Consider the following 24,681-nt stretch of genomic DNA (forward strand, 5'->3'; position numbering starts at 1 on the left):
TCTATCTATCTATCTATCTATCTATCTATCTATCTATCTATCTATCTCATCTATTTTTGATCTTACTTAATATGTTGTTCTTTCTCATATGAAACTATGCACAGCCAGGAGGTGGTGGCTCATGCCTTTAATCCCAGCACTTGGGAGGCAGAGGCAGGCAGATTTCTGAGTTCGAGGCCAGCCTGGTCTACAGAGTGAGTTCCAGGACAGCCAGGGCTACACAGAGAAACCCTGTCTCGACAAAACCTAAAAAAAAAAGAAAGAAACTATGCACAAGATATGGTTTTGTGCACTTGGGAGGCAGAGGCAGGCGGATTTCTGAGTTCGAGGCCAGCCTGGTCTACAGAGTGAGTTCCAAGACAGCCAGGGCTACACAGAGAAACCTTGTCTCGAAAAACCAAAAAAAAAAAAAAAAGATATGGTTTTGTTAATTATTTAGGAAACTAAAAAGTATAATATAAAAGGTTGGATAAAAGAAAAGAAATTACCAAGAAGGAAGAGCCAGTTTCCTGCAAGGCTTTCAAAAAATGAACCAGAAAAGGTTGCAGGGAAGAGGTTGAATTGAAGATCTTATATTGATGTTGTAGACATCAAGACAATGAGACAATGTTGAATGTGGGGATACAGTTTAGGAAGGAAGGCCGAAAAGACAACAGCAAAGTCATTCACCAGAGAGCTACCATGTCCTAAACACTGGAACATACTATGAGTTGAACCCAATTTAACAACAGAAATCATGGGTAATACTTAATGGGTGACAAACAGTGCACATTGCATGTTATAGGGTAAGGAATGTAAGCAAAGTATAGTAATATTCACATGTAGAAAATCTGAACATAACTGAGAACATAAATTTGCAAAGATGTGGGACCTTTCTTTGGTTCACACGGAATGAATGACAATGGAGCTGTATTGGAATAAAATGAGAATTATCTTAAAATACCTAGATAGCATCTTTAAGCTTCAATATTTCAAGATTCTAAAAGTATATTGACTAGGAGAGATAACTTAATTCATGGCATGCTTTTTAAGATTAAAATGAACAAATTAATATGCGTAATAGGGTGTTGAATAACTGTCATTACTGTAATGATTACAATCTCTTCTTGACATTACTAATAAAGTAAGATTATGCTCAGAAGTGGCAAGATGTTCCTAAGGAAGCCATGATCTACTTCCTATGCATTTTTGTCCCTCTGGTCATTTGTGGTTCTAGTCTACGATTTCAGTCAGGTTTCCTGCTGCAAGGAACCTCCAAATCATTCAAATTTGTCCTAAATGTCATGGTTTAAAAAAAGTTCCTGATCATTTGAGCTACCATTCCAAGCATAGTAAAATATTTATGCATGCAATAAGTATTTATTGAATTAATGATTATTGTTCTTGACTATTTTGTGTGGGTTATTGGACAGAGGCAGGATCTAATATGCAGCCACTTAGCCTTGGTGAATGTTGTTTCCTTTTCTAATTAAATAGTGGCTTCTAATTGAATTTAAAGAACCAAAGAAAAAGCAAAAGGACATCACTCAATCATCAGTAGATTAAAGTTTAGACCATTGAAATGATGATTAAATGAAACTAACATGATATTTGCAATAGTAGACTAGTTATTACCAAGTGTTACACTACACAACCTTGGTCAAATAGTTACCCCTTCCTGAGGCTGTTGCCCTGTGTGTAAAACAGGGAGTACTGAAACATACGATTTCTGGAGCTCCTTTCAGTGGGAATACTTAAAGATTCTATCTAGCTGCAAGGTGCTTTACCAGAATACTTAGTCTGGGGAATGAATAGAATAATTCTTGACAGTAAAATGAGTATGACTCTAGAACAGACTGGGAGTACTGTGATCAGTATTGTCATCCACTGTCTACAGCTTTGCCTGCCTTCACATTGGTAAGTATATGAAATTAATATCCTCTCGATGAAAGCTTGAATAACCTATTATTAGGCAATGTTTAACATAGTAAAGCAGGGAACTTTATTGTGGTTAAAAAAAAGAGAGAAAAAAAATTATCCTTGCAAGTTTGTTGAGCATAATTTTGAATTTATGATGAAAACAAACAGAGATAGGAGATATCTGGAAAAACAGAATCATGCTGGACTATCCTGAATTCTACCCTGTCCTTAATTGTTTGCTTCATCAAGGATTCCTGAGCAAGGGAAAATGACTTAATGCCTAGGAATAATATCACATGAGAACTTAGCTACAATCACAGCTTTATCTAGTCTGGCTTCCTGTGAAGCATTTGATGCAGGTCAATATCAAGAAAGCCTGGAAAGGCTCTCTGTGTTCCAGACAAGAAGCTTCAATGTCTCTACGGATCGTTTTTGCCCTAAAAAGTGATCCACTAATTAGATTTGATACCTGCAGATGTGGGAGGTGTGACTAATTTTGCTAGACTCTAAAAATGGGACAAAGAATTGTATCTGAGTCCTTTGTTAGTCATTAAATTAAATGAACAGTTCAATAGTAAACTCAACAGAGCAAATCAACAAGGTAGATTACACACTATGTTGAAAAATTGAGCAGAAAAGATGTCAAACAAAGAAAACTGCAGTCACTAAGCAGCATAAGGAGCAAACTTAGAAGTTAATATGCATGGAAAAACTACACACATATTATATATGGCATGCCACCAGAAGAGGGCTCTAGCTCTAAGGCAGAGTTTTGGAGTGATCAGAGTGACATACAATGACTTCAAAGCAACATCATTAGAACCAAGAAAATCCTTGGCCATCAGGCAATGTTTGTATTAGTTTGACATTTTCTGCTTCCAAAGACTTTCAAGAACAATGAACATCAAATGAGCACGCCCTAGAAGGACCAGTGGGAACTAATTTTCCAGGGATTTTAAAATTTTAACTGCAATACACACGTGCTGAGAGTGGTTATTTGAACTTGAAGAAAAATGGTAGTTTTCATACACTTGCTGTGTGAAGACACACTTTAGTTATCATTGGTCTTCCAGACAGCTACTAGTATAGCAGTGGTCACTGAGGAAAGTACACCATTGGGTATTCAAGTACGTACTATATGTTTGGCACTACTTGGGAGCTAGAGGGGACACTAACAAGTTGATATTGAGCAACTCTAGTCAAGAGGATTATAATAGTACACTGAGAAAAAGCTATAGAAATAGATGGTTTGAAAATAAAACAAAAGAGTTTTTCATTAAACAATAATAAACTGGTTTTCAGTGGACAAAACATAAGACACCTTCACAGAACACAGGGAGTCACAAAGGTATGACTATTTGGGAAAGATTCATAGAAGCAGCTAAAGCCTTGAGCTACATTTTGGAACAATGTTAGAACTGGGACTGTTTAGGAAGCACAGGGAACGTAGCCCATTGTGGAAAGGCGGGGAAGCCAGAGGGCATTGAAAGTGAGCAGCAGAACAAAGATGAAGTACAGGGACCTGCTTGAATGGAGAAGCCAGATAATCACAATGCTGAACAAAGGTGCAGGTTTAGTATATGAAAATTCTTTTCTTCATTCTGTATTACTTTCCCATAACTTCTCTTTCCATTGCATTATAACTTCATATTAGCAAAACTTGAAGGCTAAAGCTATAATTTTCTCCTCCTGTGCACCTTGTCTTAGATCAAGTGTTTTGTGAACTAAAGCTTTTATTTCACTTCTTTCTTGTGTGTGAGACTTTTGCCTTTGTATTTTAGACCAGCTCCTCAGCATCCACAGCGCTACTGGGTGACATATAAACATGCTGGTTTTACAACAAAATTATCCATTCTCTGCATTATTGCTGGCCCATGTTGTATCTATAATCCTCAATTCCAATCTCTATCTAGTTAACTTCATGATAATTAATAATATGACATTATTAAACCACTTTACTATCCGGCAGTATTAAAGATAAGCCCCTTAAAGCCCTTGAAGAGTTTTGTTCCTAGGTCTATGAAATAAATCACATACTGAGGCATCAATTTAGAGAGAAAAGCATGGGCGAACAATGTGACAGTCTTCCTGCTTGCTTCAAAAGGAAAGGCAAAAGTTGCTGTGGATTATGCAATTATCAAATGTGTTTCCTTATTTGAGTGTTTTTGAAAGTGTTCAGAGAACTTGTTGACTTCTACTTAACACTTACAAAATAAGCATCTTAGAGTGACATAAAGGAGAAGAAGTTAGCAAAACAGCAGCTATAACAAAAGTACAAAGGCAAAAATCAAAATTGTAGTTTGCTTTTCTCTGTCACTTACAGAGGGATAGCAGATTAAGGCATTTCTGTTCCACAGATACACAGTGGAGAAAAGGAAGAGAAACAAGATTTCCAATTACATATGTGAAGTGTACTTTGTCAAAGGGAGAGACAGGAAAAGTTATTTATGACATTCTTGTTGAGGTTTGGTCTTGCTGTCTATTTTAATGCTAAGTGCCCGCTCCCAAGACTTGGAGTCAGCATATAAGCCCAAGTGATGATATGGGACCCTGCCCCAAGTTATTTTTGATTGGTAAATAAAGATACCAATGGCCAATAGCTGGACATAAGAGACATAGGCAGGGTTTAAGATTCCTAGGCTTGGGATAAGAGAAGAACCACAGGGAGAGAAGAAAGTGAACGAGAAGGAAGAAGACGCCACGGGTTAGGAGTGAAGAGAACATGGCCCTAAGGGCTGGCCAATTGGAGTTAGGATCAGCCCAGAGGAAACATAGAAAGTAATAACTCGGGGTTCTCAATAGGAAAGTATATTCTAATAACAGAGATGGTAGATATCTGCCCGCTATTGTGCTGATTAAGGCTTATTGTAAATATAAAGGTTGTATGTGTCTTTTATCTGGAAACTGATTGATCAAAGGTGGAGTAAAAACCCTGGGTCAGGATTAAATAATTTCTACTACGTATTGGCAACTCAATGTCTGGCAAAAAAGTGTGAACTATCTAAGAGGAAGAAGGGCACTAGAATGGGCAGGGAAAAGAGAAAGTGTGGTAGCGAAGGAGGAGTATGAATGAAGTATATATAGGTAAATGTATATATTTCTATACATGTGATAGCCATAATGAAACTCATTACTTTGTAATCTAACTTTAAAAAAATAATAAAAATGAAAATTTAGCCAGCATATTTATTTCAAAAGGAAAACATCAAAGTTAACAGTAAAATAAGCATGTATATATATGCTCATTAATAAACATATATTGATAAATATATAAATGAGCATTTATATATTATTAAACTATAAGTGAGTTATATCTAAAGTCTGTTCTACTTGAGTTTCCAATGTTGGTGGATTACAAAGCCTAAATCCACAAACTTTTGGAAAGAAAGATTTCCAGCTGTCCTTGTCTGAAGGTAGTTGAAGGTAACAAATCGTACTACAAGAATACTGCCTGCCGACTCCAGAAGGCCCAAGATCAATCACACAGTAACAAGAATAATTTAAGTACATAATTCTCAGACAGATAGATTCTTTGGCCTAGCAAATGCTGGCCATCACTACAGTTTATTCTTTAGTAATGCCATGATTTTAGGAAGTAGGCATCAAATTTAGAAGGAAATTTAAATCTCATGGAGTCTTTTGTCCAATGGAGGACAGTGGATAGCAACAGTGTGGGCCGGTGGTCATTCTAAAGTTATTCTTTAATTTTGCTTCAGGGAAATAGAAATTTGGCAATAAACAGTATTCATCTACGGATTTGGAGAAACATTGATGTAGAGAATGTTCACAAGTCTAGAAATGATACATAGGCTTGTTCAACCTGTGACTTGTAATTAGTCCCCATGTGGCTCTGGAGACTTATGAATAAAGCCCAACACATGTGTAGACAACATTATCATGTTGCAATATCAAAAGGTTGGAAACCTTTAGGACAATATTGCAACATATTTTTGTAACTAGTGGAAAGAGTAGGCCTGACAGTGGTGGTCCACTCTTTTAATCCCAGCACTAGGGAGGCAGAGGCAGGTGGATTTCTATGAGTCCGAAGGCAGCTTGGTCTATAGAGTGAGTTCCGGGATAGCTAGGGCTACACAGAACAACTCTGTCTCAAAAAATAAAATAAAATAAAATAAAATAAAATAAAATAAAATAAAATAAAATAAATAAAATAAAATAAAAAACAGAACCCCGAAACAAACAAAAGTGGAAAGAGTAAGGAAAGGGGCTGCTGTACCTAGTAGATCTCTCTGTTTCACTTCAAACTAAATGCAGTCATTTGACTCGGTTAATATTCTGCTTGGTATTAGCCCCTCCCACTCCATTTTTCTCTCAGTGTGTACACACCTAATCTCTTATTTTAATCATCACAATACATGAACATAACTCCTTTTAAAACATCCTCTTAGCAGATCCTCCCTGTAACAGCACCTGCTATATAGGCTTCTAATTTTTTCCTGACTGTTGTGCTTCCCTTTATGAGGTTGGGAGTCCCTTCAACAGAGGGCTATGCTGAATTTCTTTTTGTAGTCACAACACAAAGCACAGAGTTTTAGCAGGAATAAGAATAGGCCTGACAAAAGCCTAAGAGTAGGCTCTATAGACCAAGGTGCTTTCAAACTCATAGAAATCCACCTGCCTCTGCCTCCCTAGTGCTGGGATTAAAGGAGTGGACTACCACTGTCAGGCCTACTCTCATTTTACTTATAGGAATAAGTAAATTAATAGTTATTTAAATATTCTTCACTTATACTGCCCTTAGAGAGAATGTAAGGATTTAATGTTTGCTAGGTATATGCTTGGACACCAGAAATTGAGGAAGTGATCACAGTCCTCCTGTTCAAACGGTTTACTGTCTAGGGCCTATGACAGATAAACATAACAACAATAAAAATACTATGAGCATCATAAGAATGAAGCAAGGCTTTCTCTTCTCAGCTGACAGCATTAGGGAAATGTCTAAATGCAGTGCAGAGGATGCATTCAGTGAGTAGTATTGTACTGATTACACATGTGGGTGTGCTGGTGAAAGGGACCTAGCATTGCCTGGCACTGGAGAGCAAAGTCTGTTTGTAAGAGGAGACGCCTGATGAAGGTCCACATAGAGAGTCAGTGGGATGTTCTTTTTTATTGGGGAGTAAAAGAAGAAGTGCAACTGACCTTAATACTTGCATGTAATTAAAACAGTATAAAAGCAGATTGGGAAAAAAAGAAGTGGTCTAACAGAAAGAAGGTGATGTGGGAGATGGGAGGACAAGTCAGGACAGCGATACTGTCAATGCTTAGAAGGTGTCACATGCGCGGCAGTATGGGGCTTGAAGTGAAGGTGCATTGAGACTGCAGTGGAAACAAAGGGAAAGCACTTCAGATGAGTGCTGATTCCAACTGGAGCTATAATAGAGGTAATGTGGAAAAGACGCTGAACAATCTTTCAAGATGCTTAAAGACACATTGAGAGGACCCAGACATCAATTTGCCGTGAAGTATTGAGGGAAATGTGTGGATGCTATAGCTGGATCAGTGCTTGTCTTATAATCACAGGTCTTTTCACATATAGATCCACTAATTCCCCACAAAGACTATGTGAGATATTCTTGTCATCATTATATGGACTAGCAAATTAGAACACTGAGCATTCATATAGCTAGTGCAGAGTGAAGTCAGGATTTGAACATCTGAACTCAGTCACATACTCCTAAGTGTGATGCCACATTGTTAGTGATTATTAAGACAGTGCTTTTTTAGAAAAAAATAATCTGAAAATCAAAGACCATGACTGTTCTTTGTAATATACTATGGGTGATTCCTGTAACTAGATCTGATGAGTATTTAGATGTGTGAATTAAAACCCAGATAAGATGTAGTCAGTGATACACAGGAGGCAGAGAAAGTTGTTGAAATCTAAGGAGAGGCACACCTTCCAATAGTGAGAATATGAAAAGTCAGAGGAAAAGTCACTGCTGAGTGTGATGTACGAGTAAGTGATAGAGGAAACATGTCAAAGGGCCAGAGAAGAAAGAAACATCCTAGACACAGAATGGACTGTAGACTCATAAGCATTAAGTGGATCTAAAAATGGGGTGCGCTGGGGATTGTGAGAAGCAAACAGTAGAGGTAAGCTTGTACCAAGATAAAATATAAGATTAACAGTGTTCCTACTGGATTTAGAAACTGAAGTTTGATAACTTTTGGAAATTTATTTCAGAGGACTGATAAGAGCTCTCGAGCTCTGAAGACCAAATGGAATACAGAAGGGATGGTGAGTTGTCAAGCTGGTAGGAAAGGTATCACTCTGTGTGTGTGTGTGTGTGTGTGCGCGCGCGCACACACGTGTGTGTGAGCGTGTGTGTGCACTATACATGCAGACGTATGTGTGCAGCAGCGTTACTACTCATAGGGCCCAAAGCTTACTATTTTGGTTAGGCTGCCTACATGGTGATCTCTAGGCATCTGCCTGTCTCTGCTCTTTAATGCTAAGGTCACAAGCATGGTGGTTTGGCTTTTTATTTGGGTGTTGGGGATTCGAATTTATGCTCTCATGCTTTCAGAGCAAGCCCTGTTATCTACTGAGCCAATCCTTCAGCTCCATAGAACTCAACCTATAGCCACTCTACCAACTATTATCTTTAACAGTAAGATACGAATATAAAATACCTAGCATGTAGATTTTTGTGTCAGATTAGTAATCCTCTTTGCAGACCACTTAACAGAAGGTAAGTATTTATTAAATGAAAACTATGTAATAGAGATTTAAAAAAATATAAAAAGTGTAAAGAACACCAACACTTTTAAATAACTTATTATCTCAGTAATTGTCAGAATAGGCACATCCCCTAAACTCCTCTCTAATTAAGTGAATTTATATTATTTTATTTGAGTATTTAAGGTCATAGGGGATAATCTTCATTCCATTGTGGCTATATGAATTCATTAACACTTTAATGAAGTTTAACAGGTTATTGAGATATCTGCACAGCTCTACAGTTTAGAGTAGTTTTCTGATATTGTTGAACTTGGAGCTTAGACATGATCTTTTGTTTGAAAATCCTTTCTGGCCATATTGTGTGTGACTTTAACATAACTTAAAGCCCAAAGATGTAATATGAACTTTAGGTCTATTTGTAATATACTCCCCCTTTTCCTCTATTTATAGTGGGTGTAAAGAACATTAGCAAGGAATGGGATTCCTTCACCTTATCAAGTACTGACATTTGCTTAACATGCTGAGCAAATGTTCAGAATGACCAGCACTGAAAATAAAGTCCATTTGCACATCTTAATCTGTTCCTTTTCAATCCTCTAAGTTTGTTCAATTGATTTTTGTTTTATTACCTTTTACAGGGTCAATCAGAGTAGCAAAGAAGGTTCTATCTATATGCCCTCGCTGTTCCTTTGAAACCTGAGTAGTGCACGTTGAACAATCTAAATTCTGCAAGTCATGTCAGAGCAATTCATGTATGGTACAACCTCACTAGATGTTGCTGCTCGTGGAGAACAAATGAATACAAATTTAACAATAAAAAAATAGATATCACTTTTTGCCATGCACAACAGACATGCTGATGAAGTCTGGTTTGTGGCCTGATTTAGAAATCACCCACAAAGGATGAGGGATGGAATATGACCTAGCTGGAATATTCCCTTCCATCTACTGAATCTTATGTCTTCTGCATGAGTGTCAACAGGCTTCTACTGAACACAAATGCTGCCTTTGAACCTTGAGACTATCAGTCACCATGTGGGAGATACCATCTGCCTGTATCCTACTCTGCCCATGGGTCACATGAGCAACATGTGGCCTGCTTCTTACCAATAAGGATCTGACAGGGAGATTGTCTACTTTACTCTCACACAGAACTATTATTAAAGGAGAAGTTGTTTATTTATTTAGAAGGTTTTATGTAGCTAATCCATTGAGAAATAATTGTATGAATGAACATAAATGTGTATTTATATATAGTGAAGGTGCCATGCAGCATGAGGAGAATAAAATATTGTCATTTGGACAATTCTTAAAGGTTATCATTTCTCATTATGTGGTAGAAGTTCATTTGAAAAAACTATAAATCACGTGTAATCTATTTAGTAACTGTTTTTGGACTCACTAAGAGGAAAGTATCTGAAGACTGTCAAGTAAGTGAGATGTGGGGTCAGGGAGAAGATGAGTGCAGAGTCCATGACCCTGTCTACTCATTGACAGAAAGAATATTCCATGACTTTCTATCATGGGGCTTCATTATGACAAGAATAAGGGATAAATCAGAAGACCCCTTTTAAAAGGATGCAAAGAAATCAACTCTAGGAAATAAAGCAGGAAAGACAGCTAGGATTTGGGGGCCCATGATGTATAGAAGGTTCTAGTTTGATCTTCAGGGGATATCATCCATGATCAACAGCTAATTCTTCCCTGGGCAAGGAATTCTTCACATCTACATGGTCTTAGTCAGTGTTCTGTCTCTCTAAACGTAACTTCTGAACTCTGGGACTGTAAAAGTAGATCATCTTCTGAGAAAAAATGTTCTCAAAACTGAATGTTAATAATAACCAACGAAAATAGCCTGTGCTTGTCTTGTCTATTTCCCTGCTGGAGAGGCAGTCTAGATAAGAGGCTGATTTTATGGGTCACAATGGCCCCAGAGGAAAGTGCTCCATTACTAAAATCAGGGCAGGGAATACGGTTGAGACAGGAACATAACTTTTCTAGAAGATTGAAGGAGACGGGAAAGGCCACTCTTTCTCTGGTGGGGCAAACCTCCTTGAGGACCAGCAGTCTCACACGAAACAGTCCAGGGTCATGTGGGGATCTGCAGGAGGTAGTCGGGGCTCCTGATTGACTGTGAAGTAGCTGTCCAGAATAGCAAGAATTGCTGCCCAGTAAATCTTTGTAAAAAGACGGTGAGTGCTTTACTTTGTGGCTTTCATATATGACACAGAATCTAGAAGTCTAGTCTAGGCAGGGTTCCAGCACAGATGAAGATGGGAAAGGAAGAGATGCAAACCCAAGATAGAGAGCCTAGATCTCTAAGGTTCTAGACAGGGACAAACGCCAAAAGTTAAGTAATATGTTGCAAGCAAGGAGATCCCTGTGAGAAAATGTTGAAGAAAACAATGGATTACATTGTGGGAATAGCTGAGATTATGTATGAAGTCATCAAGGGGTGTTGTAAGGAAAGGAGATGCAGCAGTCTAGTAATTAGAATGGGATCTGGTCAGGAGCTTGTGTGTTTCCACTTTTCTCTCCTGTAGTCCCTTTCTCATGATTAGGTTAACCTGTACCTGGCACTAACAGATTTCGCTAATAGGAAAAATAGTACCTTCTTGAATAGCTGCTGCTCTGAGCTTGTAAGTAACAGGTAGAGAGAAAACCAGGCTATGATCTGAAATTTAGCTTCTACATCAGACTCCTAGATGCCTGAAACTCAATGAATACAAACTATAGCATCAGGAGAAACCATACTAGACCCACAATAAGTAGAAAGAAAAGCAAGGAACACACACACACACGGACACATAAATACACAAATACATAAACACACATGTGTGTGCATGCACACACATGCTTATACATATAAACACAAACACATGTACGTGCATCCATATGCATATGCATGCACACACATCTGCATATACATGTATATACACACATTTGAAATAATACAAGATAAACTTCTATATATTTGCTTTATAATATAGATGGCTGTTGATACTATGTATAGAAGACACCATGTTGATCCAGTCACTAAAGTTACTGAGAACAGGATTCAGTCACATTTGGGTTGAGTATCTGCACATGCTCCAACTGAGTATTCGACACATATTACTGGGTTGAGATACAGTTCCCTCATCTGGAAAACATGAAGTTTAGAGTATATTGCTTGGTCTAACCTCCATCTCTGAACTCATGTTAGCCTCTTTATCTTTTTTTTCTCTATTGGATATTTTCTTTATTTACATTTCAAATGTTATCCCCTTTCCTGGTTCCTCCCCTGGAAACCCCCATCCCATCCTCCCTGTTCCTGCTTCTATGTGGGTGTTCCCCCACCCATCCACTCACTCCCTGCCCTGGTGTTCCTCTACACTGGGGCATTGAGCCGTCACAGGATCAAGGGCCTCTTCTCTCATTGATGACCAGAAAGGCAATCTTCTGCTACATATGCAGCTGGAGCCATGGGTCCCCCGTGTGTACTCTTTGGTTGGTGGTTTAGTCCCTAGCAGCTCTGGGGGGTCGGGTTGATTGATACTGTTGTTCTTCCTATGGGGTTGCAAACCTCTTCAGCTCCTTTAGTCCTTTTTCTAACTCCTCCATTTGAGTCTGGTGCTCAGTCCAATAGTTGGCTGTGAGCATCCGCCTCTGTATTTGTCAGGCTCTGGCAGAGCCTCTCAGGAGACAGCTATATCAGGCTCCTGTCAGCATGCACTTCTTGGCATCCACAATAGTGTCGAGGTTTGGTGACTGTATATGGGATGGATCCCCAGGTGGGACAGTCTCAGTGGATGGCCTTGCCTTCAGTCTCTGCTCCACACTTTGTCTTCGTATTTCCTCCCGTGAGTATTTTGTTTCCTCTACTAATAAGTTGCATAGACATTTATTTTCACCATTGTGCCTGAAGCACAAAAAGGGAAGCAGGACACTGAAAGAACTTGAGAGATTTGGAAATGAAAATGGTAACTACGATTCCCATCTATTACTCCAAAGCTGGGCCATCTGTTCTCTTAAGTAGGGTGTTCTGCTGTGGAAGACAGTGATCAGATTCAACCTGAAAGCTGTTTACCCGACCCCAGGCTCTGGCACATGTGTCCTTTTAGAAGGAAGGGAGCTTTTGATTTTAATGTGAAAAAAGGTGCCGGCCACCTCAGCAGTGACCATTTTAAAGCAAATCATACAGCCAGTCACTCTAGGATACACCTGTAACAACATCACTCGGAAGCCTGAGGCAGGGAGATCTAATGTTTGAGGCCAGTCACTGTTATACTGTGAGACCCTGTTTTTGGGGGAGGGGGCCAATTACAAGTTTATACTTTAATATGCATAAGGTCTGCCAACGAAATTAAAGTCCTGAACAGGCTGCAAGAACAAAGTAATTTTAATCTCATAACGAAGATAAAAATATTCTATATTTGAAAACATTTAAGCATCTCTCTGAATACAGGTAAGTTTGCACAGCAGTCCTCATACACTGCCAAATCAGCCATCTGTTCACCTTCATAATTTACTGCATTCATAATTAGGTCATGAATGAGAAGAGGCTTTTGGAGTAGCATTGTAAAAAAAAAAGTCATTTTAATCTTACTTACCCAGAAGTGTCTTTACCATAGGGAGATCTTATAATGTCACTTTGCTTATCAGGGTTTGCTCTCAGTACTTTATATGTAATCACCAAATCCTCCTAGAGACTTAGATAAATGAATGCTCTATGGTTGCTCCTTTACTCATGAGGAAGCTAATGACCAGAAAATAATTACAAACCATCCACTCAGGTGATTTATAGTTGTGGAGTCAGAATTCTAATCTTCACAAGACTGAATTCAAAGATTCTGCTTTTATCTACATACTAATTGTTTGTTTGTGTGATTTTTTTTCTTTCTTCTGGCCTATCATCCATGTATCCATCCATCCATCCATCCATCATCTATCTGTCTGTCTGTCAAACTTAATAGCAATTAAATGGTGTACAATTTTCTTCAGACAGAATTCAATATTCAGTGTGATGTGGCTACAAGACTCATGCCAAGTACAAGATAAATTCCAGAACCTGCCCACTCAGGTTCAAATTCTGTTCATGTGGAAGTTCATTTAGGTTCTTAGGACCTCAATTTCTCTACTTGTAAAATGACCATTATAGTAACACTTGCCTTCCTTGGGTACCATGGTATTTTATGAGTTCATTTTTAGTAAGTGGTTAATAGTAGGTAATTAAAGGACACACACACACATATATTATATTATATTATATTATATTATATTATATTATATTATATTATATTATATTATATATATAATATATATTATATATATCCATATATGTAACATATACATAATATACATGTATTCTAGTATTTGCAACTGCAATTATTAAAGTTTGGCATCATCATATCTATTACATGATGGGTACCATTTTTAATGTCCAATAAGATAATTAATAAAATAAAATATTGATTTAGTGAGATTTATATTATAAAAGTAAGTCTTCCTGTTTTGAGACAGTCTCACTATGTAGTCCTGGCTCACCTGGCATTTGCCACTGGCCCTGGGTGATCAGTGTTAATTCTTGACCATTTCATTTTCAGTGATTTTGTTTCATAGTTCTGTATTTGTCAAATAAGGCACCATAATATTTTCAATACAATTGGTGCAATCACACCTATCTATTATGTTGTATAAAGATGAAATGAGTTAGTATACATAAAATTGTTGCAACAGTCCCTAACACATATAAGCTCTCTACATGTTAGAGGTTTTAATTAATATCTACAGTGTGGGTGTTACAGTTTAGTGTTACTATTTCCATTCTTTTTGAGTCCTGCAATTTGTTGCTATAGTGATTTTGTATAGAATTTTCCTCCACAGAAGGCTGCTTTTGAAATTACATTTATACTCTGATCTCTTATCACCACCAAATAATATGATGGTTGCCTAAGTGAATGCACTCATTTTTCCTAAAACATAAAAAGAATATATACTAAAATTAAGGGGGAAATATTCTTAATGTTTCTTTTAAGCTGCAGATCAATTAAACATAATTATTCAATTTCAGAGTTATTTAAACCAGAGCAGGAATTTTCAACCTAGGTTGGTTCAAGCTCTGCCATAACAAATCATCTGCCTCTGACTAAGCCTTCATTCCGACCACACCTGCCAGCATCATAGAATGCCAGAGAGTTTGTAAAGCAAATGTGTTTGGTTGTATGTATACTACAAAATTTTAACTGTAATTCAAAAATCTATTTTTGAATTCTTAAAATCCTTGCTCAAGTATTAAAATGTTAAGAAACATTGGGACAGAAGTTAATACTAAGTTTTTTTTTCCAGAAAATGTAGCAATTGAAAAGCAAAACATGTTTCATTAGGATTCTTTGTCCCATCACACTGTGGAGGGAAGAGGCTAGGAGTCAGATCTGCTAAGAGCAGCCTCACTTATGTGTCAGGAGCCAATGGATCTCTCCTGACTTTCCTGACTAGGATTAGTGAGCATCTCATACAAAAGGGTAGGGGACACCTTTGAAAAGCAAGCTGCCATACTGATTTAGGAATTTAGGAAGAGCTGTGCCCTAGGAGCCATATCCTAAGGCCTTTCTCTCTGGTATTAACTAAAAATAAGTTGAACAATTATTTATTTATATTCTACATATCTTTTTAGTAGGCAAGGAAGTCAATGGTTTGTTCTTCGTCTTTTCTATTGGTGTTATCTCTCAGATTAAGTAACTGTGGATCATGATAGAATGATCCACAGTTAGTGGCAGAGTGGATGGGACATGTGGAGAACCAAAAGGGAAACTGGTGCATGTGGAGTCAGTGGTATGAGGTTAAAACTCCATGAGAGCAGAGGGGAAAATACAGTCTAAAAAGGTTAATGCCTGGGTTGAAAAAAAATCATCTATTCCATTTCTCTAGATTCCTACAAACATCCTATAATGGGAAAAATATAGATATGACTATTTCAAAACATCTTCATGAGTAAATTGGAGAGAGAGAGAAAAAGAGAGAGAGAGAAAGAGAGAGAGAGAGAGAGAGAGAGAGAGAGAGAGAGAGAGAGAGAGAGGAAACAAAAGTATGTGTGATTAGTATGGGCAAAGAAAAGATTTGAGCTTAACTTGTTTAGGTACCATTTTGGCCTCTTTATGATGTCACATGACACACTCTAATGAGGGTCCTAATGTCATTTGTTTTTCTTCCCTTGCATTAAGCAACCTCAAAGATCCTTTTTAATACTGTGCACTAATTGTATACAATTATTGGGTTTCATTATGATAGTTCCATGTATGAATAACATTTTGTTATTTTGTTTATTTTTAATTAATTAATTAATTAATTAATCGATTTTATCATTTGTTATTTATGTTAAGGAATTTTAAGTATATTTATTATGGAGCAGTGTGCCCTTTCCAAGAAGCAATGTAGTCACCATCTAGTGAGTTTACAAATCAGGAAAGTCTCCCCATGCATCGTCCACTAAGTAGCATTCAGCACTTAATAGACTCTGAATCTATTGATCTCTGCAGATTCAGCTCAGGTCATCAGAATGTCAATTCTACTCTATGCTATGGATGACACATGCTAATTTCACTGCCTCTACATGCTTTCCATACAGTAGGATGAGCAAACTCTTTAAATGTGCAGTTCATATAGCAATTTTAAAACTGGCCTAAACTGGCCCACTGTTTATAGTGAGAACTCCAAAATCTTTAGCCTGTCAAGGCAGTCAGTTCCTCTATCATGATCTTCAGGTATCTATAACTCCAATTCGATCACCCTCCTAGAGCTGCACAGGACTCCCGGTACTCCCATAAGAAACTCTGCTTTTGTAAACCATCAGGCTAATTTCTTTTATTCCAAACACATTTCTTTTCTAATCTGAACAATGGTTTCAGTGTCTTCCCAATAATTTCAGGGAAACCAGAAGCACAGTTCATTTACTTTTGTTATTTGTTGCTAAAGTTTCTAAGCTTGATCTGCTAGGCAGTGTTAAACCTATTTGGAGCTTGAGTCTCAAGTGAACTGTCAGCTATTCTTTGCACAAACAAACTTTTCAATTTTATTGATTTCAAACTTTAAACACACACACACACACACACACACACATACACACACACAACCAGCTATAGGGATTAGGTTCATTAGAAGACTAGGCCTATGAGGCAATATATATTACACAGTGACTAAGTCACCTCTTGCATGTCATTGAATTTAAGGGTGGAAAGTATGTCTCACCCACTTTTGAACATGTAGGATATGACTGGCATGTGATGGTCCTGTGAATACACTCTCTTCAGTGACTGATAGTACTCTATATTCACATACTGCTTTCAGTTTGTTTCTCATCCAAAATCTGCCAGCATATTTTAATTGGCTTTCAACTGTTTTGCCTGAGTCTCTCTTTTAAACTGCAAAATGATAACTAAGACCACCTTTGTTAAAGAATGCATGAAAATATGACATAGATGTTGAAAAGACAGTCAAGAATATAATTCACATTGCATCAGGAATATCAAAAGCAATAGCTGTTTCTTTCAAAGTAGAAAAACCAATTACAACATCAAAAACTCCTGCTTTTTTTTTCTTTAAAGAAAAAGTGATGTACTAGATAAGCAGAGGTCTCATAGCAAAGTCACTTTTTTATACATAAAACTTCAAATTTAGCTTAACTCTAGGTCTGCTAATTTTCTTTTTGTATACCACCTAAAAAGTCACTCTAGATAAAATCTGCATCCTTAGCCTGTGTGCCAAGTAATTTAAAAGACTTTCCTAAGGAAAACATAATGCCTCTTTTTATAGGGAGTCATTCAGTAGTAAGATACATGCACAGTTCATCCCTGAGCGTTTGCTATAAGTTCAAAGAACTGAGAACTTGGATTTTCCCATTGAAATTCAGATGACATATAAAGAAGGGATATTGCTTTTAAATTTTATCAATTCCTGTATGTCAATTTTGGATTAGGTATAAAAATGTAATGATAGTTTCAAAGGCCAAATTTTCCTGAGCCAAATACTGATCTGAGGGTTGAGGAAGTGACTGCTATACCAATATTGATGTACTTCTCAAATGTCCTGAAAAATACATCCCATCATTCAGTGCAGTTTAAAGGTCATATCTTCCTCCAACAATTTTGGTTGGTCTTTACAAAACATGCCTCAGTAAAACATTATTATAATATAGTATTTTGCATTTCGCTGGAGCTTAGAGCATATTAGTTGGAAGAATAGATAGATACATTCTTTTAATTTCTTTTTAGGTAGAAGATTTTAACATGTTTTAATGTTATCATGAGCTACATTAAAACAGAGACTAAGGAAGGTAATAGATTGGGCTTCTCAGCATAACTAGCCTGGGAGATGAGATTTCATATCTGGCTTCTTTATAAAAGTGGAAAAGTAAGATGTAGAACAGAAAATAGAACCAGAAGTTTTGAACCATTCTCACGAATTACTAGTTACATTTTAAGAAACATCTGGTTGGAGAGGTTACTTCATAGTGGAGAAGTAAATAAACTCTGAAACAAATCACAATGTCTTCATGAAGAGCCCACAGTTGCCTAATGGGTCTGAAATGTGGACACAGAGCACTAAAGTAACTTGGGTAGAAATGTAACAGAAAATGAGTTTTCGTCACTGTGAAGTTTCCATATGTAAGTTCAAATATTCATGGGATAATGTCACACATTTGTTACGAACTGAGTAAAGTAAGCTTGAGAAGAACCTGGCCCAGAAATAGCTTATCATTTTGCTTGTCCAGAGATCATATTTCCATTTTTTTTGCTAAGATAACAGTGTATAATTCTTAACTTTTCAGGGAGAAATATTGAGGTGTGTGTGTGTGTGTGTATGTGTGTATGTGTGTGTGTTTGTGCCCACATGTGTGTACATTTATGCAAGGGGAGATTATAATAAGGGACCAAATTATTCTTTCAGGGAGCTTCTCTAACCAAATGCAATTTAAGCTTGGATCTAAGATGACCAGAAGCTAATTAGGCAACGTGTAGAAAAGCCTTTCCATTCAAGTGAGAAGCACATGGGAGGGACTTAGAGAGCTAGAAAGGGAACATGTTTTGTGAATAAAATGTACGTCTGTGTGAATAGTGTGGCCAGCAAAAAGAAGAAGGAAATGACTGTGCTCCAGAGGCAAGCAAATGCTAGACCATGCAAAGCTCAACTTTGCATTTTATCCTTAATGCAAAAGGAGAGAGAGAGAGAGGTTTGATCTGTTTTACTTTAGCAGATCACTTTAGCCGCATTCGCAACAAGGTATGAGGCAGACAGTGGGTGTGGTGAGAACAATGACGACTACTGTAGGGCGGGAGAAGATGGACTTTGATTCAGTGGTAGACATAGAAGTAGAGGGAAGCAAGTAGACCTCTGTTATTTTGTGGATAGACTCCATAGGACTTAAAGGTGGACTCCATGATGGAGGTGAGGAGACCAATGCTCTAAATATGCTCAGTATTTGACTTGAGCCACAGGGCCAATGTTTATGCCACTCATTGACCTAGAGATTGAGAAGGAGGAGCAAGTGGGTTTACATCAATACTTTGGTATCAGTATGTAGCTGAAAAATCCTCTAGAATGGGTGTATATATAGATATGGGGATAATTTTCACCTAGAGAGACAAAAGAGAAGATAGAGGCCAAATGAAAGAAGGGGGAAAGGGACACCATGAGAATCAGAAGAAAGTAAAAGTCCCAAAGTCCTGGGAAGGTAGGTGTGGCCTGGGGATGGGTGCAAATCAAAATTGCTTAGGGCATGTGATTTGAAAAGCACATGCTGAACTAACCACAATGCTTTGATTTAAAAAACAAAGAAATATTTTCTTGTCTTCATAAGTAATTATAGAGTATAGGTAAGAAATAAATCTGATGGGTTCATGTCAATGGTTAGAGACTGACAGCTCTTTATTGGTAATTTCTTAAAGGAGGGATAAATTAAGATCCCCAGTGGAAGGGATAGTAATCAATGTAAAACCCATGTCCATAAGACAAACAACAAGAACAGTAAGAATAACACCGCCAACAAAACAAAAGAAAGCAAAACCAAAAACCCTAACAGGGAAGCAGAAAAATGAAGATGAGAAAAAGACACAGGTAAACGATGAAGAGATTTTCTTGTGAGCAAAGATGTCTCTGACATTATGCCTGCATTGCTGCAGGTATATGTTCTGTCAGGTCATCTGCCCCCTGGGCTTGAACCCCGAATCTGTCACTTAGTGGATGATCTGGCACAAACCAGGTAATTTCTGAAATCTTTTTTTCCTCACTTAGAAAAGCAAAATGTTGATCACATCTATTTCATAATTTGATTCAGAATTGGAGGAAATAATTCATAAGAAGAACTTTAGCACAATGCCTGGCTAAAGGAGAGTTCAGTGTTCATAGCTGCCCACATGTAGCTGACCATAGGGAAGTCGTAGCTCCAGTCTAATTGGCTTCTTTTCTACCTATGGCAGTGAAACCTCAGCTTTCTAGTTTCTAAATTGCATAGGTCACTATACCAATAAATAGATATTTTGGGAATTGTTAAAAAGGTAGAATTTAGTTAACCTTTATAAATTACTCTGAAGTGTTGGTAAACCTAAATTAGTACAAATACATGAAATTTGTACAGCTGAAGGGACAGTCAAAATCTTATTCATTTCTAGAAATTCTAGCTAGATCTAAAGTTTGCTATTTAATTCTCTGAGAGAGACCACTATTGACTGTTAAGTGGATTACTTAAAACATGAAAAAATAAAGATATTTTTAAATTGAAGATCCTTTTAATTATTTTCACTTTGAATCATTCTAAAATCTGTATTTTTCAGCCCTGACAACATTATGAAGACACCGATTCTGAAACCATAATTAAATAAGCAGCTACTTTGCATAGGCGTCTTCCCACCAGCCTTTCCTCTAGACTGCACTGCAAGTCTCTCCCTCTAGACTGCACTGCAAGCCTCACAGGGAACACTAAATTGTATGTTTCCTACATTGCTTTCTCTGTGATTCTGTCTACTATGGGACAATAGGATTTCCATCCTCAAACATATGTCTTCAGGATATTTATATATAGTTGTTTCCAATCTTTAGACTTAGAAGAATTTGCTTACAAAGTTGTTATGGAAAAATTGAGAACAGTCTAAGGTCAAATTTAAACTGCATATTGATTGGCAAGATCACACTCTGGTAAATCCCTTAACCTTCCTTGACTTTTGTATCTTTAAATACATAGAGATGAATTAAATAAGACAACATATATAAAAACGTAACAAGTAGCCAAGTGTAAATATGATATATGTTCACTGTGGTTAGATAGAAGCAATTAATTCTATAGTCTTAGGAAAGTAGTTAATTCCCCAGCGAGCCAGTTATATGATGACTTTAATTTAATATTCTAATTAACATGTTAAGTGACAGTAATAATATGTACATATTTAGGTCATTGACTCTGAGGCATAGTGAACATTTCTTAAGTATTAAAATACTCAGTGAATGTTCTCTTTTCTCCCTCTAATGGTGTAAATGGTGCTGGAACAATAAAATTATTTCCTTATTAAACATGTGGAGCTCTACATGATCATGTCTGAGGTGCTTAGTGAGCACAGCAGAACAAAAAAGCCATGTTCTTACTTTCTCCCATTGTACCATGGAAGCAGAACATCTCTCCACAAGGAAGGTACTGAGTGCAAGGAAAAGTGGATGGAGACGAATTCCACCCATCCATCCTTGTGGAAGCACATGCAACTAGAGAAGATGAAGTGAGGAAGCGCATGCAGTACCTGGTCATGTCAGAGTCAGGGAGCAGGCCTAGGTGGTAGTGGGGGTAGGGAGTTGAGAGAAGGAAGCTTTTGTCACACTCAACAGGGGAATAGTGCCTGGGAGAAGCGGGCTTATCACACAGTTTATTCACAGTGCTGTAAACAGGTTCCGGAGGCCTGGTGACACAAGAGGAAGAAAAAGATGCATAGTTAGCACACATGAACACCAATCATGCAGCTAGTAGCGTTTCACTGTATTTAAAAGTAAAAATTCAACTTAATGACATTTTATCATTGTGCCCCAGTACAAATCAAAATTTCTACTGCTTTTACTTATTACATCATATATAATTTATAGATTTATTTATTCATGAATTGACTTTACTCCTAGACTCAGTTGAGAGTAGATATGGCACCATAAAAGTGTTTAGTGCAATATGACCTGCACAGAGGGTTTCTGGAAGAGCTTATGATAGGGAAGTTGTTTTAGCTAGGATCTTTGTCATTGTTTCTTACTGAATACTTCCATCTGCTAATGAGAGACTCAAAGCAATATGATGACTGGTATGTCAGTAACTATCTTGGATCAGGAAGTGACCTAGAGGATAAAAGTAAATTATACAGGGAGTTGAACATATAGAATGAGGCCATAGAGCTGTTAACACTGATGACACTATAGTGATTCTGGCATCCTTCCCTCAAGGATAAAAGACCATTTTCTAGTTTAAGGTAGTGTTAATTCTTGTTATATAAACAGGATATAAAATTAAGGTGTACTTTTATAAAATTTAAGGCTGTAGCTTTAGTATATAGAAATAACTATTCTAGCTTTATCATAAGGACTAATAACATTTTTTTATATTTATAGTCAACTGTGCACTATCCTTATGCAGAAAAATATAAGGAATGCTATTTTCTTACTGTATAATCTGGAGTTTGTAACTATTGAGAGAACTCACTGAATCTCTGTGTTAAATCATTGCTGGTATCTGATCTAAACTGCCAGCTCAGTGTCTTGAGAAAAAGGAACTAATGGATATAAAACATTTCCACAATGACGTAACCTCCACATCCTATTTACTCAGTAGAGCTGATTCAATTTTTAGCCTGATGTTGACTCTACAAACCAAGAAAATAATGTTACCATTTTTTTCTAGTTCAGTTGTGCCACATTTAGAGAAAAACAGAACCAAAGCTGACTAATATGTGTCCTAAATCATCCTAGCTATATCGTATTCAGCTAAATTAAAGACAAATGCTTCATTTTTTTGGAATACTATAATACATTCAAGACTATAAAAAGTGACCCTGTACTTTGCAGAGATAAGTTACTGGTGTTGCAGTTTCATTTAACTCTCCTCTTTAATCTGCCACTTTTTCCTTGTTGGTATGTTATTTTTATTTGGTCTCATGTTAAAGACTAGGCTTCTCTGACTGACGTTTTTTTCTTGGTTGTAAAAACGCGTGATACCTGTGGACATAACCAATGAAAAGAAACAAAGACTAAGACATAGCACACTCGGCTAAGTCCTCTTACAAGCAAACAGCATAGTCAACATGATGGTGAAAAGCATGTTCAGCTTTGAAGCTTTTTAACCAATAGCTTCATTGTAGTCCTAGAATTCTGCCATGTAGTATGTAAAATATAAGTGTCAGTACAACAATAATAAGAGCTACCCAAGCTACATTCTGAAAGCCGATGCTAGGAACTGGATAAATGTTCACTGAAATTTGTTCTTCTTTACTGAGAAAAATACATTCTCCTGGCTCTTTCCAGGAAGCCCTAAGATATTCTGAGTATTTTTAGATCATCATTAAACCTAAAACTTTTTATGTCATCATTAGTTCTTAGTTTATAATGTGTTATCATTGAAGAAATGGAAGAAAAGCTTTAAGCACTGAGCAGGCAGAGTTTATGTACTGAAGAATGAGTCCCTTGTGTTAGTCTCTTGACACAGAGTCCCTCCCCATGTCCAGAATGCTCCTTGAAGACTACCATCCCTGAGTTCCAGAGGGTCTAATACTAGCAGCTAGCATATTAGTCCTTTGTAGTTATGTCTCCTGAGACATCTATGCAGACAGAAAAGAAATGCCAGTAATTGTCCCTTGGATCTAGTGACTGGAATACATGTCACCATCACTCCAGTAAAGAAATGCAGGGGAAATACAATTTTCTGCAGTCTGAGTCAGCCTGTCACAATGGAAAGTTCTGTTTATCTTCTTAATAGCACCCAGAATCAGAACATAATGAATATGGAAATCCAACCAAGGTGTTTACTTGCTCTCTTTATTCTGTGGTTATCCTTTGGACTAAAGGAAGGGATCACTGATGATATTAGTGAAATCACTAAGTGAATTTATAAATAAATCATTTATCCTGCCTTATACTTACCAAAGGCCATAGAAAAATGACTTCTTGGTCTCATCTGCTGAGCCATCAGCATTTATTTGCTCATCTATGGGTTTATAATTGCAGGCTCTTGTAGCATATAATTAACACAGTCCTGGCCTTTGGTGATCTTTGGCTTCTCTGAACTCCATTAGCATTTGCTGTTTGCTTTGCTTCCTTCCCATTTTTAATCACAAATGCATGCACAATTAGGGCACAATGGAGAGGAATGCAGCATCTATACCCTATTTAGAAAAACTACCCTGCCTGCAATGGTGTCTTCCCAAACTTGACAAAACCTCAACTCAGCCCCTGCATAGCCAGTGTGACTTAAACCATTTGACTGGGCACCTCCTTATTGGTATGTTCATGATATGTGTGCTAGGGATCAAAAGAAAGAGAGAAAAACAAAAACAAAGCCCAGGATTATTTAATTGGATTGTTCTATGAGAATAGGATAGTTATGAATTACAGTAAAGTAAAAGAATTTAGCTGGAAGTATAAGGAAAAGATGCAGACACACGTAGTCACAGTAGTGGTGTCTTCTAATGATAGAGAACCTAAACATTGCTGTTCAATGTCTTCAGGTTTACAGTCTGGGATCATTCTAGAATAACAATGTAGGTTCATCCCACAAGACAGCCTAGGAGGAGGATGTAGACTATTCAACTTCCCTGATGATTCCCTTATGACTTTTGTTGTATAATGAAAATCAACTACAAACTTCACACTCTATCCCCTTGACAGAGCTTAGGTCAGATCTCTTGCTTGCAATTAAGAGAAAAATAAAACAGACACTTTCTGTTACTGCAATTGGATTATGCTGCTCAGGAAAATTGCCAAAACCTGATTCCACAAAATCTCACAGAATCTTAGGCCAGTACCAATCAATCCTGCCCTTCAAATTTTTATATTTGGCTCATAATTGGTTCTTTGGCATTATTTTTATTTTT

General features: G+C 37.2%; 1 protein-coding gene across 4 annotated transcripts in view; it reads right to left on the reverse strand.

Annotated features, from left to right (window-relative positions):
* Positions 1-24,681, reverse strand: part of Dlg2 (discs large MAGUK scaffold protein 2) — a 1,293,772-nt gene that overhangs the window by 391,753 nt on the left and 877,338 nt on the right. For 3 of the 4 annotated variants that reach the window (XM_028770581.1, XM_028770580.1, XM_028770579.1), the window contains one exon: positions 21,361-21,516. The exons of the other annotated variant lie outside the window; for it this stretch is intronic. In XM_028770581.1, coding sequence (XP_028626414.1) covers positions 21,361-21,516 — 156 coding nt within the window. The remainder of the gene's footprint in view (positions 1-21,360; positions 21,517-24,681) is intronic. 4 annotated transcript variants of the gene reach the window in all.

This window comes from Grammomys surdaster, unplaced genomic scaffold, assembly GCF_004785775.1.
Source record: "Grammomys surdaster isolate TR1022 unplaced genomic scaffold, NIH_TR_1.0 203, whole genome shotgun sequence".
In the NCBI taxonomy this organism is placed as follows: Eukaryota; Metazoa; Chordata; class Mammalia; order Rodentia; family Muridae; genus Grammomys; species Grammomys surdaster.